General features: G+C 41.9%; 3 protein-coding genes across 10 annotated transcripts; 2 read left to right on the top strand and 1 right to left on the bottom strand.

Annotated features, from left to right (window-relative positions):
• The first annotated feature begins 1,433 nt into the window (after positions 1-1,433).
• Positions 1,434-7,930, top strand: nelfb (negative elongation factor complex member B). The gene is made up of 13 exons (XM_049002578.1): positions 1,434-1,671; positions 2,915-3,075; positions 3,163-3,262; positions 3,548-3,778; positions 4,083-4,268; positions 4,582-4,694; positions 4,941-5,043; positions 5,130-5,225; positions 5,352-5,494; positions 5,660-5,766; positions 6,057-6,198; positions 6,309-6,417; positions 7,389-7,930. Exons 1-13 carry the CDS (start codon positions 1,570-1,572, stop codon positions 7,545-7,547), a joined length of 1,752 nt encoding a protein of 583 aa, XP_048858535.1. The 5' UTR covers positions 1,434-1,569; the 3' UTR covers positions 7,548-7,930.
• An 865-nt stretch (positions 7,931-8,795) lies between these two features.
• Positions 8,796-14,354, bottom strand: LOC125720556 (uncharacterized). 8 transcript variants are annotated; one of them, XR_007385500.1, is made up of 9 exons: positions 14,270-14,354; positions 13,399-13,569; positions 12,944-13,029; positions 12,549-12,677; positions 12,300-12,475; positions 11,993-12,060; positions 11,716-11,841; positions 9,282-9,389; positions 8,796-9,160 (listed from the first exon to the last, which is right to left on the bottom strand). XR_007385500.1 is itself a non-coding variant. In XM_048996111.1 (9 exons), the coding sequence occupies exons 2-9, from the start codon at positions 13,561-13,563 to the stop codon at positions 9,078-9,080; spliced, it is 822 nt and encodes a 273-aa protein (XP_048852068.1). In that variant the 5' UTR covers positions 13,564-13,569; positions 14,270-14,354; the 3' UTR covers positions 8,796-9,077. The 8 variants fall into 8 exon arrangements, 6 of the variants coding, with proteins under 6 accessions (XP_048852068.1, XP_048852058.1, XP_048852096.1 ...); XM_048996111.1 differs by having other exon boundaries at positions 12,419-12,475; XM_048996101.1 differs by having other exon boundaries at positions 12,554-12,677.
• A 2,010-nt stretch (positions 14,355-16,364) lies between these two features.
• On the top strand, positions 16,365-19,027 carry LOC125728343 (P2Y purinoceptor 4). Its single transcript, XM_049005327.1, has 2 exons — positions 16,365-16,440; positions 17,112-19,027. The coding sequence occupies exon 2, from the start codon at positions 17,159-17,161 to the stop codon at positions 18,191-18,193; it is 1,035 nt and encodes a 344-aa protein (XP_048861284.1). The 5' UTR covers positions 16,365-16,440; positions 17,112-17,158; the 3' UTR covers positions 18,194-19,027.
• The last annotated feature ends 7,455 nt before the right edge of the window (positions 19,028-26,482 follow it).

Here is a 26,482-nt window from a genome sequence, read left to right as displayed (position 1 = left end):
GCTCACTGATAGGCCCAGCTGATTTGACCTGTATTGTGTGTTACAGAGGGTGCACTGTTCCTGTACATGCAAGTCTTTCATTCAAATTCAGCTACCAAATACATGCATACCATGTATGCAAATATGTATAATTATTTTCATTTGGAATAAAATACAATAGAGTTTTTGAGGACACATACAATTCCACTTTATTGTTCATATGTGTGTAGGGGGCGGCATGGTGGTGCAGTGGTTAGCACTGTTGCCTCACACCTCTGGGACCTGGGTTCGAGTCTTCGCCAGGGTCACATGTGTGTGGAGTTTGCATGTTCTCCCCATGTCGTTATGGGATTTCCTCCGGGTACTCCGGTTTCCCCCCACAGTCCAAAAACATGCTGAGGCTAATTGGAGTTGCTAAATTGCCCGTATGTGTGAGTGAATGGTGTGTGAGTGTGCCCTGTGATGGGCTGGCCCCCCATCCTGGGTTGTTCCCTGCCTCGTGCCCATTGCTTCTGGGACAGGCTCTGAACCCCCCCGTGACCCAGTAGGATAAGCGGTTTGGAAAATGGATGGATGTTCATATGTGTAACTAACATTTAATTTCAGAGGTGTAAAATGACATATTTTGTTACTGTACTTAAGTAGATTTTTTGCAAATTGGTCTTTACTTGAGTATTTTAAATTGTTACCTGGGCCAGTAAGTGACTCAGCGGGCTAAGCATCTATGCCTGTGATCAAAAGGTTGCTGGTTTGAGCTGGGCCTTGTAACGTCTGCAGGTACTTCAGCAAGACCCTTAACCCCCAACTCCCTGAGCTCTGCTGTGGGTGGCTGCCCTTCACAGCCAGCTATTTCTCACCTACAGAGAGCAAGTTGGGGGAGGTATAAAGAGAATTTCCTCAAAAAAGTATCTATTATTGCTACTTTTGCATTGCTACTTTTCTGAGCCAAATAATGATATTTTGTTTTTACTCTGGTACACTGTACACAGCCAGCATGAGTCACTCGTTTTTAAAAAGCACTGTAGTGCACAGCAGACTTAGGCGTCCCAGTGGCAGCACTGAGATGAAACTGGTGAAACAGACGGGTTAGACATGGTGTGGATGAAAAGAATGCTATTTTATTAATGGATTTAAAAAGACAGCTGGGTGTTCACACCTCTTTCTGCTTCTCACACATCACCGTCAGCTCATGGCTAGAGACTTTAGCTGTAGCGCCATGCAGTACAATACTATTGCAATACTACTTTTAAGAAAGATATTTTGCTTGAGTTCTGTTTTACTGGATGACATTTACTTGAGAAACATTTTGGTGTGGTATCTGAATTTTTAAGTTTAAAACTGAGTACTTTTTTCCACCACTGTATTTTCTCTGTCGGTTAAGAACAGAAGATTATGTTGAATATTGTGCGGATATGCCTACTTGGGCAGAGGATGCAATGTCGTCAGCCTCGTATTCCAGTGTGAGGGGACTGTTTATGCAGACGCACACGCAGGAAGTGTGTCGCATAGATAGTTCTCCCCTTTCCCTGTGCATTTGGAAGCGGGATAATTGGAGAATTAAATTGTGTGTGTAAAAAAAAAACGAGTAAAATGTTTGCGGGATTACCAGAACTTGGAATTTCCAACGGCGAAGATCTAAAAGAAACTCTCACCAACTGCACAGAGCCTCTGAAAGCAATCGACCAATTTCAGGTGTTTAGCTAAGACAGAAAAATGAACTGCCTTTGGTCTGTAACTAATCAGATTTGTTTTGATTAGTCTGCTGTTAACATTGCGAACAATGCTGGGGGCCGAGAGGGCATTTGTATCGCATGCCTAGGAAAATATTGTGACATGTTACGAACGTTTCATTGTGGTGTAGTGTGCTAGTTAAGCAGAGCACGCTGAAATGTAACTTTAGCTAGCTAAAATATTCGGATTAGGCTGTGAACTTGTTTGCCAAGCCCTTGTCTTTAGATGCTGTTTAAAAATTTTATTCCCCTATAGCTACCTGTAGGTCGTCGTTTCGAAACATGTTAAGTAATTTTACCGCCAATTTGTAACACTACATTTTATGCTGACATATATAGTCTGCGAAACTTACAAAAGGGATTGGTTGTTTTGTAAAGAAGTAAAGTGCATTTCTAACCATCTCTCTGAAATTGGACATTTTCTGTTGAAAAGTGTCAGAATGCCGTGGGAATGTAGGTGTAAATATGCATGCTGTCCATCAGTCTGCAACTCTGACAAGTTTATTATGCTAAAACATTTCTCCTTCGTCACACGTGGCAAACGGTGCTATGCTTTGCAGATTCAGTGACTGTTCGTTTTCAAGATTACATTTTAAAAATCAGTGTATAGTTTGCCGCCGCTGTTTTACATGAGCTGCGCATGCGCTCTCAAACACAATCATGATCGTTCTCTGCTTGCTATTGCATTCACCCATAGACGGTGCGGCGCGTTTGTGAGGAACTAAAAATATATGAATTGGGGAAAAGCGAACCAGAACTGGGGTGGGTTTCCCGAAGCCTTCATAACGCTACGACATTCATCAGTTCAATATTATAGCGTTATGAAGGCTTCGGGAAACCCACCCCTTGTCACTAAAGAACTTAATGGAGACGATACTATATGATGTCGGTCGTCGTTAAAAATGTTTTGGGAAATTCGTTGTTGGTGAAAATCGCAATAAGAAAGATTGTATGTTCAGTCAGTTAACCAGAATGTGAAATGCAAACTTAATGACGTTGTATTTGGCTATAGTTCTTGGGTAAATTTTCAACCCCTTATTTGTTTTATAAATATAGGAATATTTATAGCAAAAATTTAAATATTGCAATATTTCCCCCCCCCGATATCGTTCAGTCCTACCTTGGTCATCAGAAATTTTACAACAGCAGGAAAAACAGTAAATTAATAATGGATAATATTGTAATCTGTGCTGTGTTACATCCAGACAGAGAATGGCATCTTACTACCCACACTTCAGTCGGCACTCCCCTTCCTGGACCTCCACGGCACGCCCCGACTGGAGTTTCACCAGTCTGTCTTTGATGAGCTTCGGGAGAAGCTGATGGAGCGTGTTGCCACTATCGCGGAAGGGAAGGAGGAGGACCGGTGAGCTGTCCATTTTTATAACAATGCTGAAATGCCTTTGCTCTGACAGCCTGGGGTTGTTCACTGGTTTTCTTATTTGTTACTCAGATATGTGAAGCTGGAGGAGCTGCTGGAGAAAAGCTTTCCTTTGGTCAAGATGCCGTCCATCCAGCCAGTGGTTATGCAGGTGATGAAACACCTGCCCAAGGCAAGTGCTCTTTCTCAATCTATTTAAACAGAGGTGGAAATGTTAGATCCAGAATGTACAAATCCAGACCAAGGTTTTGTTTCAACCAACCAGCTGAGTATAAAGACTCAGTTACAGAGGACTCAACTGGTTGGTTGAAACAAAACCTTGCTCTGGATTTGTACATTCTGGACCTGACATTTCCACCTCTGTATATAAAGTGGAATTTTTAGTGAATCATGTCAAGTAGTCGTAGTCAATGGTACCTCCTGCTGTGGCCAATTTCTTCCTTTGGCTGCTCCTCAGGTACCAGAGAAGAAGCTGAAGCAGGTAATGGCAGATAAGGAGCTGTACAAGGTGTGCGCCGTGGAGGTGAAGCGGCAGATCTGGCAGGACAACCAAGCCCTGTTCGGCGATGAGGTGTCTCCACTGCTCAAGCAGTACATTGTGGAGAAGGAGGCGGCCCTGTTCAGCAGCGACCTCTCTGTGCTTCACAACTTCTTCAGCCCCTCGCCCAAGACACGCCGACAGGGAGAGGTCAGCCTTCAACTTATAATGTGCTTCGGTTCCGTGTCTGGCCAACATGTCTTTATATTTTTGATCTTCAGTATGGTGTTTCATTGGAGAGTGATTTAATAGTCTTGTGAGAGCAAGAAGGGCAGATTGTGGGCCAACAGATTGTCTTTTTTTTCCATTCCTGGTCTTCATTTTCAGCTATTTATATGTTGCGGAAATTAAAATGATACTGTAATGTACACTGATGAAAGTATATTACGTGACTAACGTGAGCTGGTACGTTAGCTGTCCCTCACGTTCGTTCTGGCTCCCGACTTCCCCGCAGGTGGTGCAGAAGCTTACACAGATGATTGGGAAGAATGTGAAGCTCTACGACATGGTCCTGCAGTTCCTGCGCACTCTCTTCCTGCGCACGCGCAACGTCCACTACTGCACGCTGCGCGCTGAGCTGCTCATGTCCCTCCACGACCTGGACATCAGCGAGATCTGCTCTGTTGACCCGTGCCACAAGGTAGGTGTGACTCCTCCTCAGGCTCAGTGCGGTCAGGGTAAACCGGGAAGCACGAGATGCCTGGTTTAGCTAACAATATTCTATTTCTAATAATGTGTTTTACCAGAAAGTTACCACAAAGAACCGTAGAAAAATGTACTGAAATTGTTGCACTCAAGTACTAAAGTCAACAAGTTTCAAGGGAATCATTGAGCCGAATGAAAGCTGCAGATTGCTGCCATGAAGTTGACTTGTTGGAGTGATCTGTGGTTGTTGTCTCTTACCTTTGTGCTTTAATGAATGGAACCCTGACTCTACTTCTCCTTATTGCTAGTTCACCTGGTGCTTGGATGCCTGCATCCGGGAGAAGTTTGTGGATGCCAAGCGAGCCAGGGAACTGCAGGGTTTCCTGGATGGAGTCAAAAAGGGTCAGGAGCAAGTGCTGGGGTGAGTGGAGCAGGGTACAAGGTGGGGGGGGGACACTGGAGGAGGAGGGGGGCCAGCATGTGTGCCAGTCAAACAGCATGAACATCACTATAAAATAACAGAGCAAAGCTAGATGGTATCATATGACTAGGTTAAGCTAGAATATCAGTAACATTTACTTGCATTTTTATCTTCAGCACTCTTCTTAAAGGCTGTGGTCTAAGAAGATGAAAGAATTAACTGACAGGTTCCCCTTTGTTCTTCCAGGGACCTTTCTATGATCCTGTGTGACCCGTTTGCCAGTAACACCCTGGTGCTGAGCCTCGTCAGAAATCTGCAGGAGCTGCTGGGCCAGGATGCTTTACCCAGGGTGAGGGAATAGAGGAAGGGTCAGTCTCGGCACTGGTGCGATGTGTTGAGGTTTCTGATTAATTCGGTGTGTGTGCGTGACAACAGGACAGTCCAGACCTGCTTCTGCTTCTGAGGATGCTGTCACTTGGCCAAGGAGCTTGGGACATGATTGACAGCCAGGTGTTCAAAGAACCTCGCCTGGTACGTGAACAACACGGCCGTCTCTATAATCCCGTCTGGCAGTTTGCACTATGAGCTTGTTATATTACTGAAACATCCATCTGCTGTTTTTTTTTTTTTTTAACCATTTTTCACCTCTCCTTTTAGGACCTGGAAGTGGTGACGCGCTTCTTACCTGCTATGTTGTCGGTGGTGGTTGACGACTACACTTACACTGTAGAGCAGAAGCTACCCAGTGAGGAAAAGACGTCCCTGGTCTATCCCAGCAGTCTGCCGGACGCCTTCAACAGGTAACCGCACGTAGGAGAGATGCGGGTCTGGCAGCATCCGCTTGAAAGCTAGCCCATTCGGCAAATCGTGGTTGCGGCTTCTTTGATGTATAATCTTGAAGCTGTATTTGAAAGCAGTAGTCAGATGTGTGTTTATAGACTTGTTTTTTTCCTAATGCACTTTAGATATCTTCAGGAAAACAGAGTTGCTTGTGAGATGGGCCTGTACTATGTTCTTCACATTGCCAAGCAGAGAAATAAAAACGCTCTGCAGAGGTTGCTGCCTGCACTGGGTGAGTATATGCCAGTGTCACGGCACGAGTGTGTTCAGCCCTTAGATCTGTAAAAATGTCTGTTGAGATTAATTTGTGTTAAAGTCTGTACACTATTTTCTGCTTGAAGGCCTGATTTTCCAAAAATTGTGTGAAGTTGTAAAATAAGTGTTAGTCCTGGAATATTTCACTGCTGACATCCATCTTGGTTCTGGTGTTGTTGGATGCCCGTCCCTAACCCAGGGGTAGAAGCTAGCATGACCTACCAGGGCAGCTGTCTGAAGCATGTGGTCGTCAATGTTCCCTTGCAGTTGAAACCTATAATGACACGGCTTTCGGGGACATCTTCCTACACCTGCTGACGGGACACCTTACCCTGCTGTCTGACGACTTTGGCACGGAGGAGTTCTGCTCTGCCGTCTTCGACAATTTCCTCCTCACTTCTTTCTCAAGGTATGACACATTTTTTCCTTAAGCCATTATAGCGAAGGGAGGTGGATCTTTAAACCTGTCACGATTTGCTTAAACGGCGGTTTCCCTTTTGCTCTTTCATCCTGTTCCAGTAAGGAGAATGTACATCGGCACACACTTCGCTTGTTGCTACACCTGCACCACAAGTTGCTGCCACCCCGCCTGGAGGCCCTGGTGAAGACCCTTGAGCCTCCTAAACAGGTCAGCCTGTGCCCATCTGACAGTGACGTCACTTAGCAGTTTGTGACTTTTTTTAAACTAATTTTGTAGCTGAATTATTTTAGTTAGCTAATATCAAAATGTCTCGCATATAGACAATTTTGTTTCTCTAAAAAATTTATAGAATATATAAATTGCTCCTGAATTACTATGCTCATAATCTAGAAATATAACATTTTTGTATTAAAAAACAATGAACAATGCTGTGCAAAAATCTTAGGCAGTTAAAGAAAATATCTAAATGATCCTTCATGTTGGTGTAAGACTGATATTACGTGTCAGAGTGTTAACATTTCCATCTCTCTTAAAGTAACCCAAGTGTTTGCAGCAACCGTCCAACATGGCATTTTTTGACAAGACCACTAGCACAACTTGTGTGGCTAATCAACACCCCACAGGCTTTTTAAACCAGTTTAACCAAGTAAATGAGCTGGTGGTGAAATTTACAAATACATGGAATGGCTGAGGTGCCCCTGAGGAGAGGTTTGGGAACTGAAGCCATCCAACTAGACTCAACTTTTCGGCCTGTTACTTTTTATTATTAGTTTTATTTATTGTTGTCCTTAATTTGCATATGTTCTCATGTTAAATAGTTTTTTTTGTTCTGAATATACACTTACTACCCAGATAAATAGCTTTAAACATTTACTTTGACTCCATTCCTAGTACTTATGTCCATATAGTGTACCTTTTGTGGTAATTTTTTTTAATAAAGATATTTTAATAATAAGGTACTTCTGTTTTTGCTAACATTCGCTCCACTCGCCAAGGGGAGCAAAAAGTTTTAGCTGGTTTTTCCAGATGGCGGGTGGCCTGCGCCCCTGTCTCCCGTGATAGGGAACGGTCAGCTGTATGTCCTTAGGCACCTTTCCAAGGTGACATCATCTGTCAAGCCTGCCCATTGAATTGTGGCCAGTGATGATTGATAACTAGCGTGCTGTTTGTGTCCACAGAGCAGTGACCCTGTTAAAGAGCTCTACACCCAGCTGGTGGAGAAGCTGGAGGCTCAGAAGAAGAGCCCTCCACAGCCTGCCGAAGCTCCCACACTGGACTTGGGTCTCCACCCTGTCACAGTGCCTACCCCCACCTCCGCTCCCAGCACGCCCCTGTGATAGAGGACATGCCTCCAGGCTCAGTGAACTTTTCTGTCCACCCTGATTCCCATATGCCCGTGTTGACCTTTTATAGTTATGTATATAGAGCAGTTTAATACAAAACAGGTTCTTTAAAGGAGCACGAAAATCTATATATAACTGGTCACAGCTTAGTGTTTCCTTCTCATATTTTAAAACATGAGGTACCATGCTTTAAATCAGTGTTTAAAGACCAACATTGAAATGTGTAAATTGTTTTTTTACAAAATGCAGTCTTTCTGCATAACTGTACAAGCTTCATGGTATATCGTCCTTTATTTTTGACTGAATGTGATTACCTTCGTTGGCTGTGTGTGATAAAACAAAGTGTAAATAAAAGATTTGGTTAGGATATGGCTGAACATAGTAGGCATTTTATTTTTATGTGTCTGTACTGGTCTTTGTTTATATGCTATAATTCAGTAGTAACACAGTTAGTTGAAATGATCCTTTGTTATAAGGTCAGGTCGCTTTGGGTAGTATGCACTGATACAGCACATTGCAGCGCCAATCACACGAGGAAACGCATCAGGATCCCAGTTGTTGTTCCCCCAGCTAGCGTCCCGTTAGTCTGATCCGGCCACTCGGGTCCCCAGCAATGAGGATCCTGCGAGCCAGATCATCCTTCGGGAAACGCACCACATAGCCATAGTGCTGTAATTGATGCTCCCTCACAATGCAGGTGATGTGCCTCATTCAAGACTCCCTGAGCAACTGTTTGTTCATCACAAAGTCAAACCAGCGGCACCCAACGATTCTTCAAAGAGACACAGTACCGAAGGAGTCCAGCCTTTGTCTCGGCTCACTGGATGGCGTCCATTTCTCACAGCTATAAGGCAAGACGGAGCGCCAGGACTCTAAAGACTTGGACCTTCTTCCTCTTGCAAAAATATCAGGAGCATCACACACCCCTTTCCAGTGACCTCATAACCCCCCATGCTCTCACAATCCATTTACTGACTTCATAGAAAGAGTCACCAGAGATGTGAATGTCACTCCTGAGGTAAGGAACCTCTCGAGGTTGATAATCTCTTCACAGACAGACACACTGCTGACCACGGACCATTAATGTTCTTTACCCCCATTTAGCTGAAAATGGATGCAGTTTGTGTTCGGTGACTCATCATTATCATACTTCTTGTAGAGTGAAAGCCTAGAGGAAATTAGCCCTGCCTTTCTTGACATAAATATGGTGCATAAAACATTAATGCTTAATAGGCAAACTCATTTTATTTATTTTTGATAAACCAGGAAAACAAATATTTTACATACAAATGATTTGTTCCTTAACAAAGGATAACAAAAGGAAAATGCTGCAATAGGAACTAGGACTAACATATATTTTTATTTTGTAAATAGACTGCAGAATATATGTGATTAAAGTGATTATAAAAAAACACATAATCTTTATTAGCTGCATGATAGCGACAGTATTATCTGGATTATCTAAATTCTTACTTTTCTGATGTGTACCTTGCATCTAAATATTTTTTCCGCCCATGTGGCATTTTAGGAATTTAGCAGGGAGATTTCTGTGTGGCTTCCAGCTGGTGATGAGCCAGAAGGCTTGGTCCCTTTGAATAAGGATGAATCTGAAAGGTTGTGTGTCTCATTAAGCCTGATATATGAAGCTTATCATACATTATCATCCACCATTTGAGCTAATCTGCTAGGCTTAGCAGTTTGTATATCTACAATCCACAAGTGCATTACCTCTCTCCTCCACATGGAGGCCTTGCATGTCTGAAATGCAGCAGGCTCTTCTGTGGGCAATAGTGCTAATGGTACTTTGCCTGGGAGCTCCCATACTTGTGAGGGCAACTGCAGGAAGAATCACAACATGTTCATTATGGATCTTTGCACATTTACCTGATATATGCAAATTAAGGAGTGTGAGATTCATTGATTGACATCAGTGCACTGGCATGAATCTTTGTGATTGCCCCGATTCAAATAGTGTGCACCAGATACAATTTGAGATTACCTCAGGATACATTGTTTGCAACATGATTGCATCAGCAAAATATTAGTAGCTTTGAATAGTTAGAAATGTGACAAAGCATTTTTGAACAATAATTCTGTATTTAGATTGGCTCCCTCTCTGTAAACTGTTTCTGTATCTGTACTGTATTGAATTGCATAGCATCTTATTCCTTTGCATTGCTTCATATTCCATCGAATCACAATGTGTTGAATCAAATCCTGTTGCATCTCACTACATCAAAATAGGGGTGAATCATATTATATATGACATTATTATCGCATAAGTATTCAATACATCATCATAGAAAATAGATTGGAACGTGAAAAATACTTCATGATAAGAAATATTTTGGAGGAATAGACTCAGCGGCCGCTTTCAGGAGATGGACAATAGAACTGAAACAGCTGGCCAATAGTGTTTGAGGTTTCATGCCTATATATGCATGGTCTGGTGGCCCATCTTCACCAATTGCACAATCCATCAGTACAGGCAGAGTGCGAAGGTTGAATTAGCAGAGCAATAGCACGGCTGTACTTAAAAGATTGCAATCCGCACAACATAACGGAGTCGTATCAGAGTTCAAAAAAGGCCAAATTGTTGGTGTGAGTCTCGCTGGTGCATCTGTGACCAGGACAGCAAGTCTTTGAAGTGTATCGAGAGCCACGGTATCCAGTATAATGTCAGCATACCACCACGAAGGATGGACGACATCCAACAGGAGTAACCGTGGATGCAAGAGGAAGCTGCCTGAGAGAGACGTCCAGGTACTCAGATTGTATCCAAAAATCATAAATCCACAGCCGCCCAACTCTGCAGATTTAAATGTCCATCCATTTTCCAAACCGCTTGTCCTTACTGGGTCCGGAGCCTATCCCTGAAGCAATGGGCACAAGGCAGGGAACAACCCAGGATGGGGGGCCAGTCCATCGTAGGGCACACTCACACATCATTCACTCTCATATGCATTCCTACGGGCAATTTAAGTCCAAATAGCCTCAGCATGTTTTTGGACTGTGAGGGGAAACCGGAGTACCCAGAGGAAACCCCACGACGACATGGGGAGAACATGCAAACTCTGCACACATGTAACCCAGGCGGAGATTTGAACCCGGGTCCCAAAGGTGTGAGGCAACAGTGCTAACCACTGCACTACCATGCCGCCCCCAGATTTAAGTGTGCGCCTCAATTTTCCTGTTTCCACCAAAACTGTTCTTTGGGAGCTCCACAGGGTCAATATTCATGGTCAGGCTGCTATAGCCAAACCTTTGGTCACTCATGCCAATGTCAGTTTCAATGGTGCCAGCAGTGCAAATCTTGGGCTGTGGACAATGTGAAACATGTATTGTTCTCTGATGAATCTGCCTTTACAGTCTTTCCCACATCTGGGTGATTTATGGTTTACCACCCAGACCGTTGCAGCATTGAGATAGATCAGTGATGGTTTGAGCTGCAACATTCCCTAGGCCTGCCAAGGACTATACAGCCATTCTGGAGGACCATGTTCACCCAGTGGTTTGAATATTGTACCCTGAATGTGGTGACATGTATCAGGATGATAATGCACCCATACACAGCAAGATTGGTGACTGAGTGGTTTGATGATCATGAAACTGAAGTTGAACATCTGCCATGGCCTGAACAGTCACCAGATCTGAATATATTGAGCCACTTTGGGGTGTTTTAGAGGAGCGAGTCAGGAAATGTTTTCCTCCACCAGCCTCACATAGAGACCTGACCACTATTCTGCATTAGGAATGGCTCAAAGTCCCTCTGACCATGTGCAGGACCATGGTTTAAAACCAGGTGTTTTGGTTTTATTGTCCAACCCCTCTAGTTAGGTGCACTGCCTAGTTGGTGGTGGAATCCCCACACCTCCAAAACAGCTTGAGTTCTCTGCATTATGGGTTGACCAAGAGGCTGGAGGCTTTCCTCTGGTGCTTGACCCCATACACATGGCCATCCTGTTGGCGTTAATGAGTCTGGTCTGTGTACCCGATAAACTGGCCACTACAGTGTATTAGCAAAATATTTGTGCTGCCACAAAGCAGATGCATTGTCTTTTTCATTTGACCAAAAATGTCATTTTAGGTGGATATCAGAAGTAACAGCAAATGTGCTCAGAAAAGCATGAAAGGTAATGCTGCACACATGCATGTTCCTGACCTTTGCTTCTGAGAGAGCCAAACTGACCACCATGTCGGCTCCTGCAGCTTCCCCTTGCGAAAATGCCGAAATGCTGGGAGTTCATGTCACTGTTGCAGCTCTTTTCCTGCTCAGCATCACCCCGCCCTGGGTTAGTGAGACAACAGATGCTTCAGAAATCACCTTTTCCCTTTGCAGCTTACATGATCTCTGACACTGAAAAGATCGCGCGGTCATGAATTACTGAGACTCAGCAAGACACTGTGAATGAGGCAGCTGTGAAGAGCCCAGCCCTTACCTGTAGCGAAGCCAACACACTGCAATACGCACGGACCATGTAGGCCCGCTGCCATTGGAGTTTTCAGACTATCACACAAAGAATTATGGTTATTTTCATAGCATTTCAATACAACATTTACAGTTTTGTTTCCAAGATTTTTGTCATCATTTGATTGGACTCCTCACACAAAGAGACTGCTTCAAATAGCCTGTCTATAGAAAATCATGAAAACATAGTGCTGAAATGTTTAAAATGGAAAAGAGCACATTTCCAACAGTTAATAATTGTCTTAAGAGTTCAAATGATTGTTCATCTTTATATGTACCATAATGTCCTTCTCTTCAGTGGGATTCTTCTACCCTGCATTGGCCGGTTTAATGGCTCAATGCTGCCCCTACTGGATTGATAGTTTTCATGCTTCATGCTTTTCCGCAGCCTACTAGCCTTTGAATCCTGGGAATGCTGAGTCCGGGCAGTGGTGACCCGGGATGTGTGGGAAGCCTGAAGGTTGGTCAATTGCTGTCTTCGTGATTTACATAAACATTGTCAAGGGAAAGTGAATTATATCACGCACCATACCCAGAATGCTGGACTGGGTCTCCTTGAAGGAGATTTAAATCTGTGGCAGCTTTTTGTCCTCTCAGACAAATCCCACCCTGACATTTCAGTGCTCCACCATTTCTCTGCATTCACCGTCCCCAGCCTTTGAACGCAGAGAACACTTAATGTAGTCCGTAAGGTACTAAGAGATTCAGCACAGCAAGGTCAAATTTTTGGAAAACGACCTGAGAATTTCAGGCTGGGGACTCAAAAATTATTCTTAAATATTGTAGTTTAACATCAAAAATGTAACCATTATATGTTCCCAAGGACAATATCTTATACAAAGAAGCAAACTGCAAAATAATATACTATTTAGTTCAAGTACGGTCGTTCTGCTTTAATGCTAAAAGATGTCTTTTTTGTTACCTTGGATAGACTGCAAGCTGAGACATACTTTGGTATGACCAATTCGGTCTGAGATTCCCAGGCTTACTTCTTATTGAACCTTTTGTCTGTTTGAAAAGAACAAATGATTCAAAGTATTTTCACTCCATGCAACAGTTAAAAAGAAGATCTGAAGCTAATCTGTTTCAACATGAATTGAAATTTTGATCATATGATTATGATAGCAGCATACAGCCAATCTCCAACGCATTAAACAACATTTACATTTAATACTCCTCATCCAAAGCTGAATGACGTGCTATTGCATTTTCCCAGGTGTGAAACTCGGACATTAAAAGTTATTACGACAGATCCATCCATGTTCCTACCACTTGTCCTGGTCAGGGTCACTGGGATGGCAGTTTGCAGTTTCTGTAATTAATTAATAATTAATACTTTTTGTAGTTTGTATTTAACCTCAGAAAAAAAACCCATACCTGTTTTTTCGTTAATTTAGCAAATTTGCTATTTTCCATATGAGCTCCTGTGATTCCTGAATCTGTCTTATATATGGCCTTCCCAATGCATCTCACTAACTCCAGAGGTTGGCTGGGGTCCTTTTTGGGTGACAGTGGAGCTGACAATTTCCATAACGCCGACATTTTAATCTGCAAGGGAGTTTTTCAAGGTTGTGTTACAGCTTGCATATCCAGTCCTCACTTGGGTACATGTTTTGCGTCTTTGTTAAAAACTGGATTAATTAGTTTGTAAACTTAGAAAATAAAAATCAAAGAATTGGTATATCTGACACTTTCAGTGTTAATGTACTGTAATTTTCAAATATACACTGTCAGAGTTAAAAAGAACACTGCTGAACTCAGTTTTTGGACACACACAGTTCATTTAGTCAGTTTCATTGTTTCGTCTGTGATTAATGATGTTAGGTCCTTTGTTATCTCTGTCACACGGGGCAGTTCTCTGCTAGCACTGGGCTTGACACAAGGCACTACGAAGCAGTTTTCAGCATGATTGTCACAGTTATTGTTCATTTGCTTAATGAGTTGGATGTTGCAAACAATAAATCACTAATTAAATACCTAAACTGAATGAACTAACACAAGAAACACTCAGATTCTTAACTTTTAACTTAATTTTTAGCACTTCATTTTTTCCACTAATAATTCAGATTTGTTATAGAGACAGCGTCAGAAATGCACCACAATCTCTATTGTAAGTTTCTTGTCAAGAGCCAAAGCGAGCAAATGCATGGATCATGATTTACACACTGTTAGGTAACAGTGAAATTAACTTCAAAATAAAATCACATAAAAAAAGCTATTAACGCTGCTTATCTTTATTTAATCTTACCTCTTAAGTATAAGACATTTCTTATCCACGGTCAAAAACACTGAGACTCCCAGTGTTTACAGTGCCCACATCACCATGGAAACATGTCAAACTCTGTTATTTAGAACACACCGGAGATCTCGTCAAACCGGTTACATTAAGTGCTCTACTGAACTTGCTTAAATAAGACTTATATGCTATAAAACATTATATTATATGTTTGTTCACGTAACGATTTACTCATAAGAATAATATTCAAAATCATCAGCCCGTGGTTACGCGAGGGGTCCTATGTGTAGAAATATTTTTCATTGCAGAAATCCAGATATATTTCAGATGATTTATTTATTCGTACACATCTGCCTTTGAATTATGCAAATTAATTATTTTGGAAGACGCAGTTTAGCGTCTTATTCATATTGTCCTTCATTGTGTTAAGCGTTAAGACCTCTAGCAAGGCCAGCTGTCTCCATGGTAACATTCTCCTGTCGCTTTCATCAACGGCACACAGTTATTTGGGTAACCCTTTACTGGAGGGGCCTCAACTTGTTTCACTAACCAACATTCTGGAAAAAAAAACTAATAATAATGATTTTCTTTGTTTTATGGTGTTTTATGGTGTTACAATAACTTACTGTAAGAAGCACATAAATTCAAGGATTCAAACGTTTTATGGTCATATATACAAATTACAGAGTACAATGAAATTCTTACTTGAATACCTTCTTCAAAGACTAGACAATTAAAGCAGTGTGACATTCCAATAACTAACATTAAATAAACATCAGACAAAAAACTGCGGAGGCCCTGGTGATATAGGAGAGAAAAAAAATAATGCGTGGCCAAGCATTATAACGCGCGGCCACGAGATAATTAAATGCTGGCCACGAGACAATAACGCGTGGCCACGAGGATTCCGAATCCCTAGAAACACGTGGACAACTTCGAGAGTGGATTAAAGTAAGTATAATTTTTATAAAGAAATTATAATTTTTTTAAATTGATAACATAATTGTGATGTGATGTTAACTTCCTAAAGGCGTTATAGACAAGTGCATTAGACCAGTGTACAACATCGCGGAAATTTAACTCGTTCCCACGCTTTAAGAAAGACGTGGTCTCACTTAATTATCTCGTGGCCACGCAATATATGTATTTTCCTCCTGTGTCACCAGAGAGGCTCCGTAAAAAGACAGCTAACAAATAACGTGTTTTATTGACTAAGTGACCACAAGAGGGCAAGTATTTATAAACAGTGTTTAGTATGTGTATTGTGTGTTAGCAATACTGCACATAAGTATGTTGAACACACTGTTAACATATATTGCATGTTACATTGCACCTTATGAACATTATATGAAAACACATGTAGCAACTGATGTTGAACAGTCTGACAGCACTGGGGTAAGATATATTTGCCTGTGGACTTATACGGTTAGTGATGAGACCACTGGGGTCATTTCTCGTTTTGGTTTCATTTTTAGCTGTTGCAGTAAAACCAACCAAATTATCTTGTCCTTATATAGACATACAGATGTGCATAAACAAACATTATATGCTTTTCAATGAAACACATCTGTTTTTTTTAATCACATCTCGCGGGGGTTGGTTGCATATTTTGTGTGGGCTAGTGCTAGCGACTTTGATGCTACTGACTCATTCTCATATCTATTAAACCCACTAACATCGCTGCAGACCAAATACACCCCTCCACGACGGCGGTGACCTATTTCAGCAGGATTATGTGCCCTGCCTCACTTCGAAAATTGTTCAGGAATAGTTTGAGGAACATGAAAAAGGGTTGAAGGTGTTGACTTGTGCTGCAAATTCCCCAGATCTCAATTAAATCGAGCATCTGTGGGATGTGCTGGACAAACAAGTCTGATCCATGGAGGCCCCATCTTGCAACTTACAGGACATAAAGGATCTGCTGCTAATGTCATGGTGCCAGACACCACAGGACACCTTCAGAGATCTTCTGGATTCCATGCCTTGATGGAAGGATGAAAGGGACCTACACAATATCCGGCAGTTGTTATGTCTGCTCGCTGTATTAGATTGTACACTTAATGGGTTAACCACTGAGTCAGTTCCTGGTTTTTGGTTTTATTTCTAGCTATACTCAGACACTGTAAAAGAGCTGTTTCTTTATCAGCATATCTTACTGGATATCTGGGGAGCTAAAACCATATGTAAGTAGACAACAACTGTCCTAAAACAAATGACATAAAGAGATGTTTTAAATAGAGGCCCAGTACTGTTTTCTGCATTTGGAACTAATCACTGAGCTTGTTTTTGTGTGCATTAGAAAAGGTGTACTGTATTAGATTTCAGTTTAGCTTATAGTTACAAAAATGGTTCTAGGTGCTAATTAAATGAAAACTTTTTGCACATTAATGTTCCTTTACTATTTCAATAGAAAGGATGGCTGTTTTTTATAGTTTTAAGATGTAGGATTTTATCATTTTTATCATAAAATTGTAATCCATTGTATTAGCAATATTTAATTAAAATCAAATGTCTTTCTTTAAGTTTTATGACATCACTAATGAAGCACAGTACTGTTCGTACTCACCCATCCATCTCTCTCTATGTGTTCAACCAGTTTAAATTTTTGCCTGCTTAAAACTTGCCAAAAGAAATTGTTTGCTTCCTTGCGTTACCATCTTCCATTTTTAATTAAATTTAAATAATCATCAGGTTCTCAGATTTGCAGTAAGAGTGGAATGTCTTTTGGTGCAAATTAATATCTTGATAGCTAGATCATCCACGCACTTATGCTTCAGTCGAGTTTACCATGTTGTTCAAATCTTTGCATTTTAACTTTTTTTCTTTTTTGTCATTAATGACGTGACCCTTTCAGTCCCCTGAAGGTGATCAGGATCATCCTCTGTCTGAAATACTTTCAAGATGAACAGCTCTTCTGTGGAACCCCTGAACAGTGTTGCTGTCAACCTCAGTCACCTAGAATCCTGTAGTCCGGAGCCACAGCACCTCACCATTACTGTATTGCTCTGCCTGGTCTTTCTAGTGGGGTTCATACTGAACAGCTTCAGTTTATGGGTCTTCTGCTATCGTATTTCTCACTGGACCTCTAGTAACGTCTTGCAGTTCCACCTGGCACTGAGCGACGCTATTATCACCCCAGCAGCTCCTTTGATGGCAACCTACTTCATCAAAAGCAATCACTGGACCTTTGGCAGCTTCCTCTGTAAGACGAAGATCGCCCTACTTACCATGCACTTGTATGGCAGCATTCTGTTCCTCATGCTCATTAGCATCCATCGCTATATAGTTGTGGTCCAATACAAGAAAACTTCACCTATGAAACAAGTGAAATTCATTCACAAACTTTGCGGTGGGATCTGGTTGTTATTACTGGCTAGCGGGACAGCCATCTTTAGTATGTTTAACACCAGTAACGTTGGCAACCAAACTCTTTGCCTCAGCATTCACCAAGATGAATACACGCAAGTCTACTTCACAGTGAACTTATTCATCCTTATCCTGGGGTTTCTTGTGCCATTCGCCGTGACTATGGTGTGCTACTTCCTTTTGGCCAGCTCCGTGTCTCGCATCAACACTACCACCACGAAAGGACAAGCCATTAAATCCAAATCACACAAGACGGTGGCTATCTGCCTGGCGATTTTCGGCTTCTGCTTCATGCCGATTGCCCTGGTTCGCACCATAGCTGTTGTGGTCAAGATGTTCTTCCCAAATGAGTGCAAACTCCTCGTGAAGTTGGAGACAGCTTATTACATCTGTTGGATTTTGGCTGGTGCCAACTGCTGTGTGGATCCTCTACTCTACTGCTTTGTTTCACGGGATTTCAACAAGTGTCTTCGCACATCCTTGAAAACTGGAGGCAAAATTCAAGAGAAGCGTAATGAGAATGAGTTATATGATCAAGATTCGACATTCAATTCTCAACCTACCATCTGACCTAAGTATTCTACCATTATTTGTTTTTACAAAGTCTCACTTATCCTACTAACACTTTGGGTATGAAAAAGATATTGTGGAATAAAAAGCTCAAGCATTTCCAAGTATATTTAGTAGAACTAACAGCTGCAGTGCTGGTACAGGTGGGCTCAGATGAACATTGTTTTGCCAAAAGTATCCAAACATGCCTTCTAATTAGTGTAACTGGTTAATTAAGCTGAACATTGCTGACATGTATAATTAAGCATGCAATTGCCAAAAGCGAACTTAATCAGAAATTGTCCATGAAAACAATTCCAGCAGAACTATTTGGAACAACGTGGTTTTTATTATAATAGTAATTGATACTTTTTATTGATTGAAATTCTCTTTACACCTCCTCCAACTTGCTCTCCGTAGATGACAGCAAGCTGGCTTTGAAGGGCAGCCACCTGTTGTAGTACCATGGGGGCTGGGGGTTAAGGGCCTTGCACTAGGACGTTCAGGTGTGCTGAGGCTGGATGTAAACAGTAGAAACAAACCCTAACATTACAGTGTGCTATGACATTTCTGTGCTTCCTTTTTTAGCCAAGCTCACTAATGCTTTTCTGGTCAATGGACGCAAATCCTATCAACAATGTTCATCAACATCCAAAAGAGCAGAAGCTGTTACAGCCACAAGTGAGGACCTATGTCACATTAACACTCTTAAGTTCCAGAATGAGATGTCAGGCAGGCTGGGTGTGGACAGTTTCAGCCATGTAATGTACCCATGAAACTATGTGTCATATCTGCCTTTCACTTCCCCGTGTTTAAAACATAAATACAAAAGCATATAAAAAGTTTAACAACTGATTGTTCATGGTTTTCTGTTACAATGTGGCAACAATCTACCCTTTCATTATCATTCTGTTAGTTTTCATTAGAACAGAAGCTCCTTTGAAACAACTGACTTGGTTATGCATGCAACCTCCCTGTAAGTTCGTTTATTAAACTGGGTATGCTGTAATAAACTCTTGAGTGGGTTAAATTTCGCTTATCTACTTGTTTAAGGGGATTTATCATTTTAAAAACCTATAATTCTGTCTAGAAGACACTGGCAGGAGAATGATTCTGCAGGGCCGGTCAATCCTATAGGCGATGTAGGCGGCTGCCTAGGGCACCAACTTAGCTGCCAGTTTCGAACCAGGGATACCGACCATAATGCTTACCTGGAGTGCCACATTGGCTACTGCGATTCTGTATGCCATTTTAGTAGACAAAATGAAGAAATATTGCAAAATCAACAATTTTTAAAAATGTGTTTTTGTTTGATGGGTGGCTTACACTACTAAATATGTGGTTTGCTTATGTTTTTATCTTTTATTTATCATTTATCATTTGTCTTACTGCAAGTTGCAGCAGGCACTGTCCAAAACGATGTACAAGTGAGGTGAAGAAAATACTAGTAAATCAAATCCACTGTGAGTCAGGCATCAAGCCATCATGGAGCCATCATATGTATATATGTGTTCTATTAGAAAACTTCCCATTTTAACAGGTACACACTAGATCAGTGTTTCCCAGCCCTGTCCACGGTCATCCCCAGACAGTCCACATATTTGCTCCCTTTCAGCTCACTGTCAGACAGTGCACATTTCTGCTCCCTCCCAACTCCCAAAAACATGGACTGTCTGGGGCTCCCCAGGGACTGGATTAGGAAACACTGCCCTAGATGTTAAAACATTCTATCATATAGCATGACAACTGTTCTCTACTGGAAAACTGAACCTGACATGTTTTTCCACAGTGTCAATCGACTAATAGCTACCTCAGCTCCTCCACCAATTCTAGAAGAGAGCTGTAATACATTGTAACATATGAGAATATGAGTTAAGCTTAAGGGAATGAATTCTGTCCAAAATGGGTATTTATCATGTTTTGGGGACATTTGTCCCTCACAAGGTAAGGTATCACTGGACCACACACACACACACACACACACACACACACACACACACACACACACACACACACATACACTTGTCCACCAGTCCATTTAATCTGTATGTCTTTGAACAGTGACAGGATAGCCGGGGAGAAGGATGGGCTTGAAATCTCACCAAAAACCCTAGAGGTGTGAGGTCACTGTGAGATGACCTGAGGAGTAAAACTGCATGTTTTTACATATCGTTAATTTCCTCTCATATACCAGTCATCCCAACATCTTTGCCCAAAGCACTTAGTACTAATTTCCAAATAACAGCTACATGAAATTGTGTGTGGAGTTTGCATGTTCTCCCCGAGTCAGACAGGTTTCCTCCCACAGTCCAAAGTCAAATGGTATCTCTAAATTGCCCATGGGCTCCAGTGCCCCCCCGGGCAACCCCAAGCCGGATTTGCAGCTGGAGGAGGGATGTGCAAATGCTTTTAATTTTGTTTATTCTGCACAGACAAAGCCTAAACTGGCAAATGGAGTTCCCAAATTGTTCCTAGGTGTGATTGCATGTGATAGGTTGGCGGCCCCATCTTGGGTTATTCTGGATCACCGCGTCAATGAATAACGGGTAATGAAAATAGATAGCTTCAATGGGCAGCTGCAGCCTGTTATCTGTATCACTCAGTTTTCTGAATGATAATATTGAGTGTTGTATCTAGTGCCGTTATCGTATGCTTTGTCATATGTGTGGTTTGTATTTTTTTAAATCTTGTAACTGCAATGGCACATCATGTCTGATTCGTAGTACAGATGTATCTGCTTGCAATTTTAAAATTATGATTCTGATATGCAGTAGTAATGCATTCCAGTCTTATTCTACATAGAGAGATGTAGGCTGACACAGTATGGAAAAGAGCACTCAGAAGGGGAAGAGAGCCAGGCCCAGTGCTGGCAGCCACAATGCTCTTTCAGGGCACATTCAGATCCTGTTTAAACAACCTAGCTGGTCAAGTGGCATTTATCATACAGAACAAAGACAGACACACAACACCCACAAGATCCTCTTCTTCAATGTGGGCACTGATTCCACAGGGTTCTGAAACATTTAGTGAAAGAACTTAATTTCCAGTTTTATACCTTCCTATTTAAATGGTTTTATATATTTTGATTACCAAGAATGAAGGAAGCCATGCAGTAACAAAACACAGAGTTAATCAAAGGTTTTAGCAAAGAGAACAAGTCAGCAAACTGAACGGCAGCAGCCAACTGAGCGAAACATGAGCATGCACAAAACAAATAAATACTCACTTCAGTAACATGAGAGACACAGAGCATCCAGACAATCTCGGACCCACGTCACACACCGCTGATGCTGACAACACCCTCACTGCAGCAGTGAACACTTCCTATTTTTTTCAAAGAAATGATCCTTTGCTTGTCATATACGCCAAGTACAAATACAGGTACACTGGAATGCTTGACTTCACCTACCCCATCTTGTTCTCCATGAGAACAAGGGTCATCCAGTGTACAGTGTCCTGGTAGCTGAGGTTAAGGGCCTTGCTCAAGGGCCCACAGACATGTGGCTATTGTTGTTCTACAGTGCACTCAAGACCACCACCATCATACCAATGCTGAAGTACAGTAGGCCACAGGCTTCTGTCTCAATCACTACCACCCTGTGGCTCTTACTGCACTCATCATGAAGCGCTTCAAGTGACTAGACATAAAGACTCCCCAACACAGCGAACCCACTGCAGTTTGCATTTATTGGCAGCAACACCATTACGTTGATCATTGACGCACCTGGTGGCTGTGTGCTCAGTCCACTGCTGTTAACACTGCTGACTCATGACTGCTCTGCCAGATCCAACACAAACCACATCACAGAGTCTGCCAACAGCACCACAGTAGTGCGACTCATTGGTGCCAGTGGGGAAGCGGCGTACAGAGATGAGGTGAAGCAGCTTACAGACTAGTGTTGGAACAACAATTTCTCTCCGAATGTTGACAAAACAAAGGAGATGATTGTCGACTCCTGGAAGTCCCGGATTGACCTCTTCCTCCTAAGGATTAATAGCTTCCCGGTGGAGGGACTGTAGAGCCCTAAGTTCCTTGGTATGCACAAAGGACCACACCAACACCAGCTCTTTGAACAAACGAAGCTAGCAGCACATGCACTTACTGTGGCAGCTGAGGAGATCTGCCGCTCCCCAGCCATCCCCCCCACATTCTACAGAAGCACCAACGACAGCATCCTGATCAGCTCCATCACTGTCTGGTTGGGAACTGCAGCACCACAGGCCCCAAGACCCTGTAGAGGACAGTGCAGACAGCTGAAGGCATCGTCGGCGCGTCTATACCCTACGTCCAGGACATCTACCACATTCTCACCTCCAGTATTTTCAAGGACCCTTTGCACCCCTCCCCCGAACTCCTTGCCCTTCTGCTGTCTGGCAAAATGTTCCACAGCACCTGCTCCCAATCTTCCAGACTGTGCAAAAGCTTCTTCCCGGAGTCTGTCAGACTGAACGCCACACTCCCCATGTTGCCCACATATGATGAACTACTGGAAAATACAGATTAATATTTCACTGCCACTTTAGGCAGAGACAGTACATCCATGCACTAATATGCCGGGATTTATTTAGTTTGCCTGTTCATTGTCTGTCTAATGTGGAATCTTTGTTTTAGTTAGGTAGAAAATATAGGTAATAGGGAAATGTAGATAAATCCATCTGTTATTGTGTACAGACGTTTTTGCACTATGATAGTTATTTCAAAGCCCTGTCTGTTTGCCCTGTCGTAAATATTGCACTATGGATTCAGGTAGAACGTCACCTTGTGCCACACTCTACATTGTGCATGGTTGCCATGACAGCAAAGCTATTTCTCACTTAGCTGACTTGACAATACTGATTATTAAATTGTACCAGAGGAAAAAGTTATTTTTTACACTAAATGAGCAGTAATGCCAGTTAAATAGTTAATGTTCTAAAGCCATATACCCTCAAAGAGGACACTAGGGGGCAGTGCACCTGCACTTCGGCACCCCTTTATCTCAAAGGAGTAATGATGACTTGTGTATTTGAAGGCATTGCTTGTACATTGAGTTTGTACAGGATGATGCTACTAGAAAATTAAGGGGTTATATAATGCAAGAAAATGGGGTTTACTGGAGAAATCACGTGTGACTGATTTAATTCAGGAAAACCCACATAATTAGCTAGGTAACCCACATGATTAACATGAATGCAAAGCTGTGATGTTCACTGTGAGATTATGATGCAAGCTTTTCTAAATTAATGGTAAAATGAATAATGAGTAATGAAGATGATGACATGCTCCATGACATCTTGGTTCATGTAAATGGGGGGATGCACACTCTTATTTAACCTGCGGTCAGAGTGGGCTGCTGTCTTTTCTTTGTGTTGATACTGCTTGAGAGTCAGGTTGCTAGTGGTGTCGGTAATTGTTGACTCATCATCGTCAAAGATCAAAGCAAATGTGATGATGGTGCTAGAGTTATGGACAGGTATGCAGTCTTAAATGCAGAGTGAGTAAAGTGGGAAACTCTGCACGAAGCTTTGTGGTACCCAAGTGATGAGGCTTTGGGTGGAGGACAAGTAGGCACCTAACCTGACAAGATGGTTCATGTCCTTTACACTTTTGTGGATTGTAAGGGACTTAAAGTCAGAGATTGACATAACTGGTACACAAGTATGCATAAAATACGTATGTATTCACGCCGTTACAACAATCGATTGCCGCACGTATCGCTTTTAAAGGTGAATGCGTACTTGCGTGCCAGTTATGTCAATCCCTGTCAACAAGGATACCGCAGTTGAGGCATTTCAATGTTGGAGTTCACTACGATTGCACCACGCATGCATTTCTGTACTTTTTCAGACACAGAGATGCAGATAACAATGCAATTGCAACACTGAATTCTTACTTCATACTACATATTAATCTAGCCTTTGCATGACGGTCATCTTGCAAAGTTTCACAAAATCCAAGCAAGACTGGACAATAATGCACCAGAAGACTCAAACAAGTTGCAAGAGACAAACCGGGTTTGAGACGCTATTTCGGGAAAGTGCTCATTATTATATATGCACTACAACCTTCTTGAGGAAGGACTTGACAATACAATTAATGTTTAGAGCTTTCGTCTTTGAATGAATTAAACAGCTGATGACAGAAGGGAAGACTGAGAATGAGAACTAAGATTAAATTTGGGAGGGAAAGTCATATTGAAGCAGAATGCTGGAAGAGGCAAGTTATATAAACATTGTTAGAGATGTGAAAACATCAGAGCAGGAGGCCGACACTGCGCTCCCCCCTGCCAACTGCCACAGCCGTCGCACAAACAAACAAACAAACATATAGACAAACAATTATATATTTCCCAAAAACACAATTATGTAAAACATATTTTATATAAACAATGAAAATAATGGTAATATATCTTATTAAATTGGTGCTTTGAAATCATAACAAGTAATTATTTCTTTGAATGGGTTAACGCTAGTAGCGTTAACTTTGATACCCCAATGGGAAAATAGTATAGGCATTATTAATAGAATTCAGTTTCTATCCACCACATGCAGGCAATATTTTCTCTGATGGTGTTGCAACACGCTTGTTTATGCAATGCACTGCAGTTGAAAAAATATTTTTTAAGGGCTCTATTATCAACCTTTGCTCATTTTGAAATGCTCTTCATCTTGTCTCCACTTCACTTACATTGTGTTTTTTGGTCACACCCTGCAACCTAACATCATTCTTGACACGGTTCCCCTCCCCCAGCGTGGTGCTGCCAGGCGCCTAAGTGAAATTGGCTGGCAAGTCAGTGCCCCACATCGTGTAATTGTTTGGAGAGTGCAAGTACTTCTAGGGCTCACTGTCAGAAAGAAAGGGTACAGCTCTGGGACCAATTTGTTTCTCAAAGGTACAAACAACATTAGTGTATCCCCAATGCTATAAAAATGTTACTCAAAGTTTATTTATGCACCTTATAGGGTACATTTACCTACAGGTAGAGTACAACTGGCAGACCTTTGATGGTACAACCCCAGTGAAAAGTAACTGTACACTCAAAGGTACAAATTGATTCTGACAGTGCGGCAAGTAAGCCAGTATCCCTTTGCCTCTGATGGTGCACACTGCATGGCTAAATGGACACCTGGCAGAAGTTGGCACCCTAGGCAGCTGCTAATATCATGTATAGTAGTGACTAGCCCTAAGAAACCTACACCATCTAGACAAGGATTATAAATAAAGTCAGGCTTAATATATGTGTTGCAGCTGAGATCACTCCTCCAAGATGTGCTGAACCAAAAGAGTAAATAAACTTCATGCTGTCAGAACAATATCAACGTACTCCCTGGATGGCCCTGGCACCCCCCTCTAATCCCTACTCCTCCCACACCCCCAACTTCTACAGTCTCTAACCCCAAATTCTTTCCCTATCTCTAAAAAAATCATTATTAAAATCCCAACTTTGTGAATTGTCTAAATGTAACCAGGTTCATCAGATCTGCATCTGCGGCAGTTCTTTCATGTGCCATAACTAAGTGATACTGCCCCAATTTTGGTGTAAAGTGTGTCAAAATGAAATAAGCTAAAGATATACAATGTTCATGGGAAGTTTGAAAAAGATCCATCAAATACTTGTAGAGTTACTGTGTTCACAAGATGAAGTGTCTTCTGCTGCTGCCTTTTATTTCCTTTGCTGCCACTTAGCGCTGCTGATTCAATTTTGGTACAATTTGTATTAAAATGAAATCAGACTTAGATCTTCATTCATAAATTTTTTTTCTGCAGATGAAATATGACCCATCAAATACTTTTTGAGTTGTCACATTCACATTTCCATTTGCTGCCACTAAATGAAGCGACTTCAGTTTTGATGTGATCGGTCTCAAAATTTGATCAGTTCCAGGTATTTGCCTATATATTTTGTCTTTGAAAAAGATCTGTTAAAAACTTTTGAATTGTTGTGCTAACAAGGCGACAGATGGGTTCCATTCGGGGAACAGAATAAGCCAGTGTAACCAAACACGATCCTCAGGGACCCACAGATGGCCTATGTTTTTGCTTCCTCCCAGTTCCCAAAATGTGGGAGCTAGGAGGGAGGAAAAACGTGGATCGTTTGTGGGTCCCCGAGGACCAGATTGGAAAACACTGGAATAAGTCAACCGTTACCAACAGATAATAGCCTTCTCACTATACATTTGTCTTTATTAATGACAGTGTACCCAGTATGCTGAGGATTTGCCCCAGGGAGTGACCCTAAAAATGCTAATCGACTCAAGTACAATGTGTACTGAAAAAATTAAATTCAGTCATAATGTATCATTCCTATGTCCCAGAGATAGTGTGAAAAA

Source organism: Brienomyrus brachyistius, chromosome 2 (genome assembly GCF_023856365.1).
Source record: "Brienomyrus brachyistius isolate T26 chromosome 2, BBRACH_0.4, whole genome shotgun sequence".
Classification (NCBI taxonomy): Eukaryota; Metazoa; Chordata; class Actinopteri; order Osteoglossiformes; family Mormyridae; genus Brienomyrus; species Brienomyrus brachyistius.
This window is presented reverse-complemented; position numbering and strand designations above follow the sequence as displayed.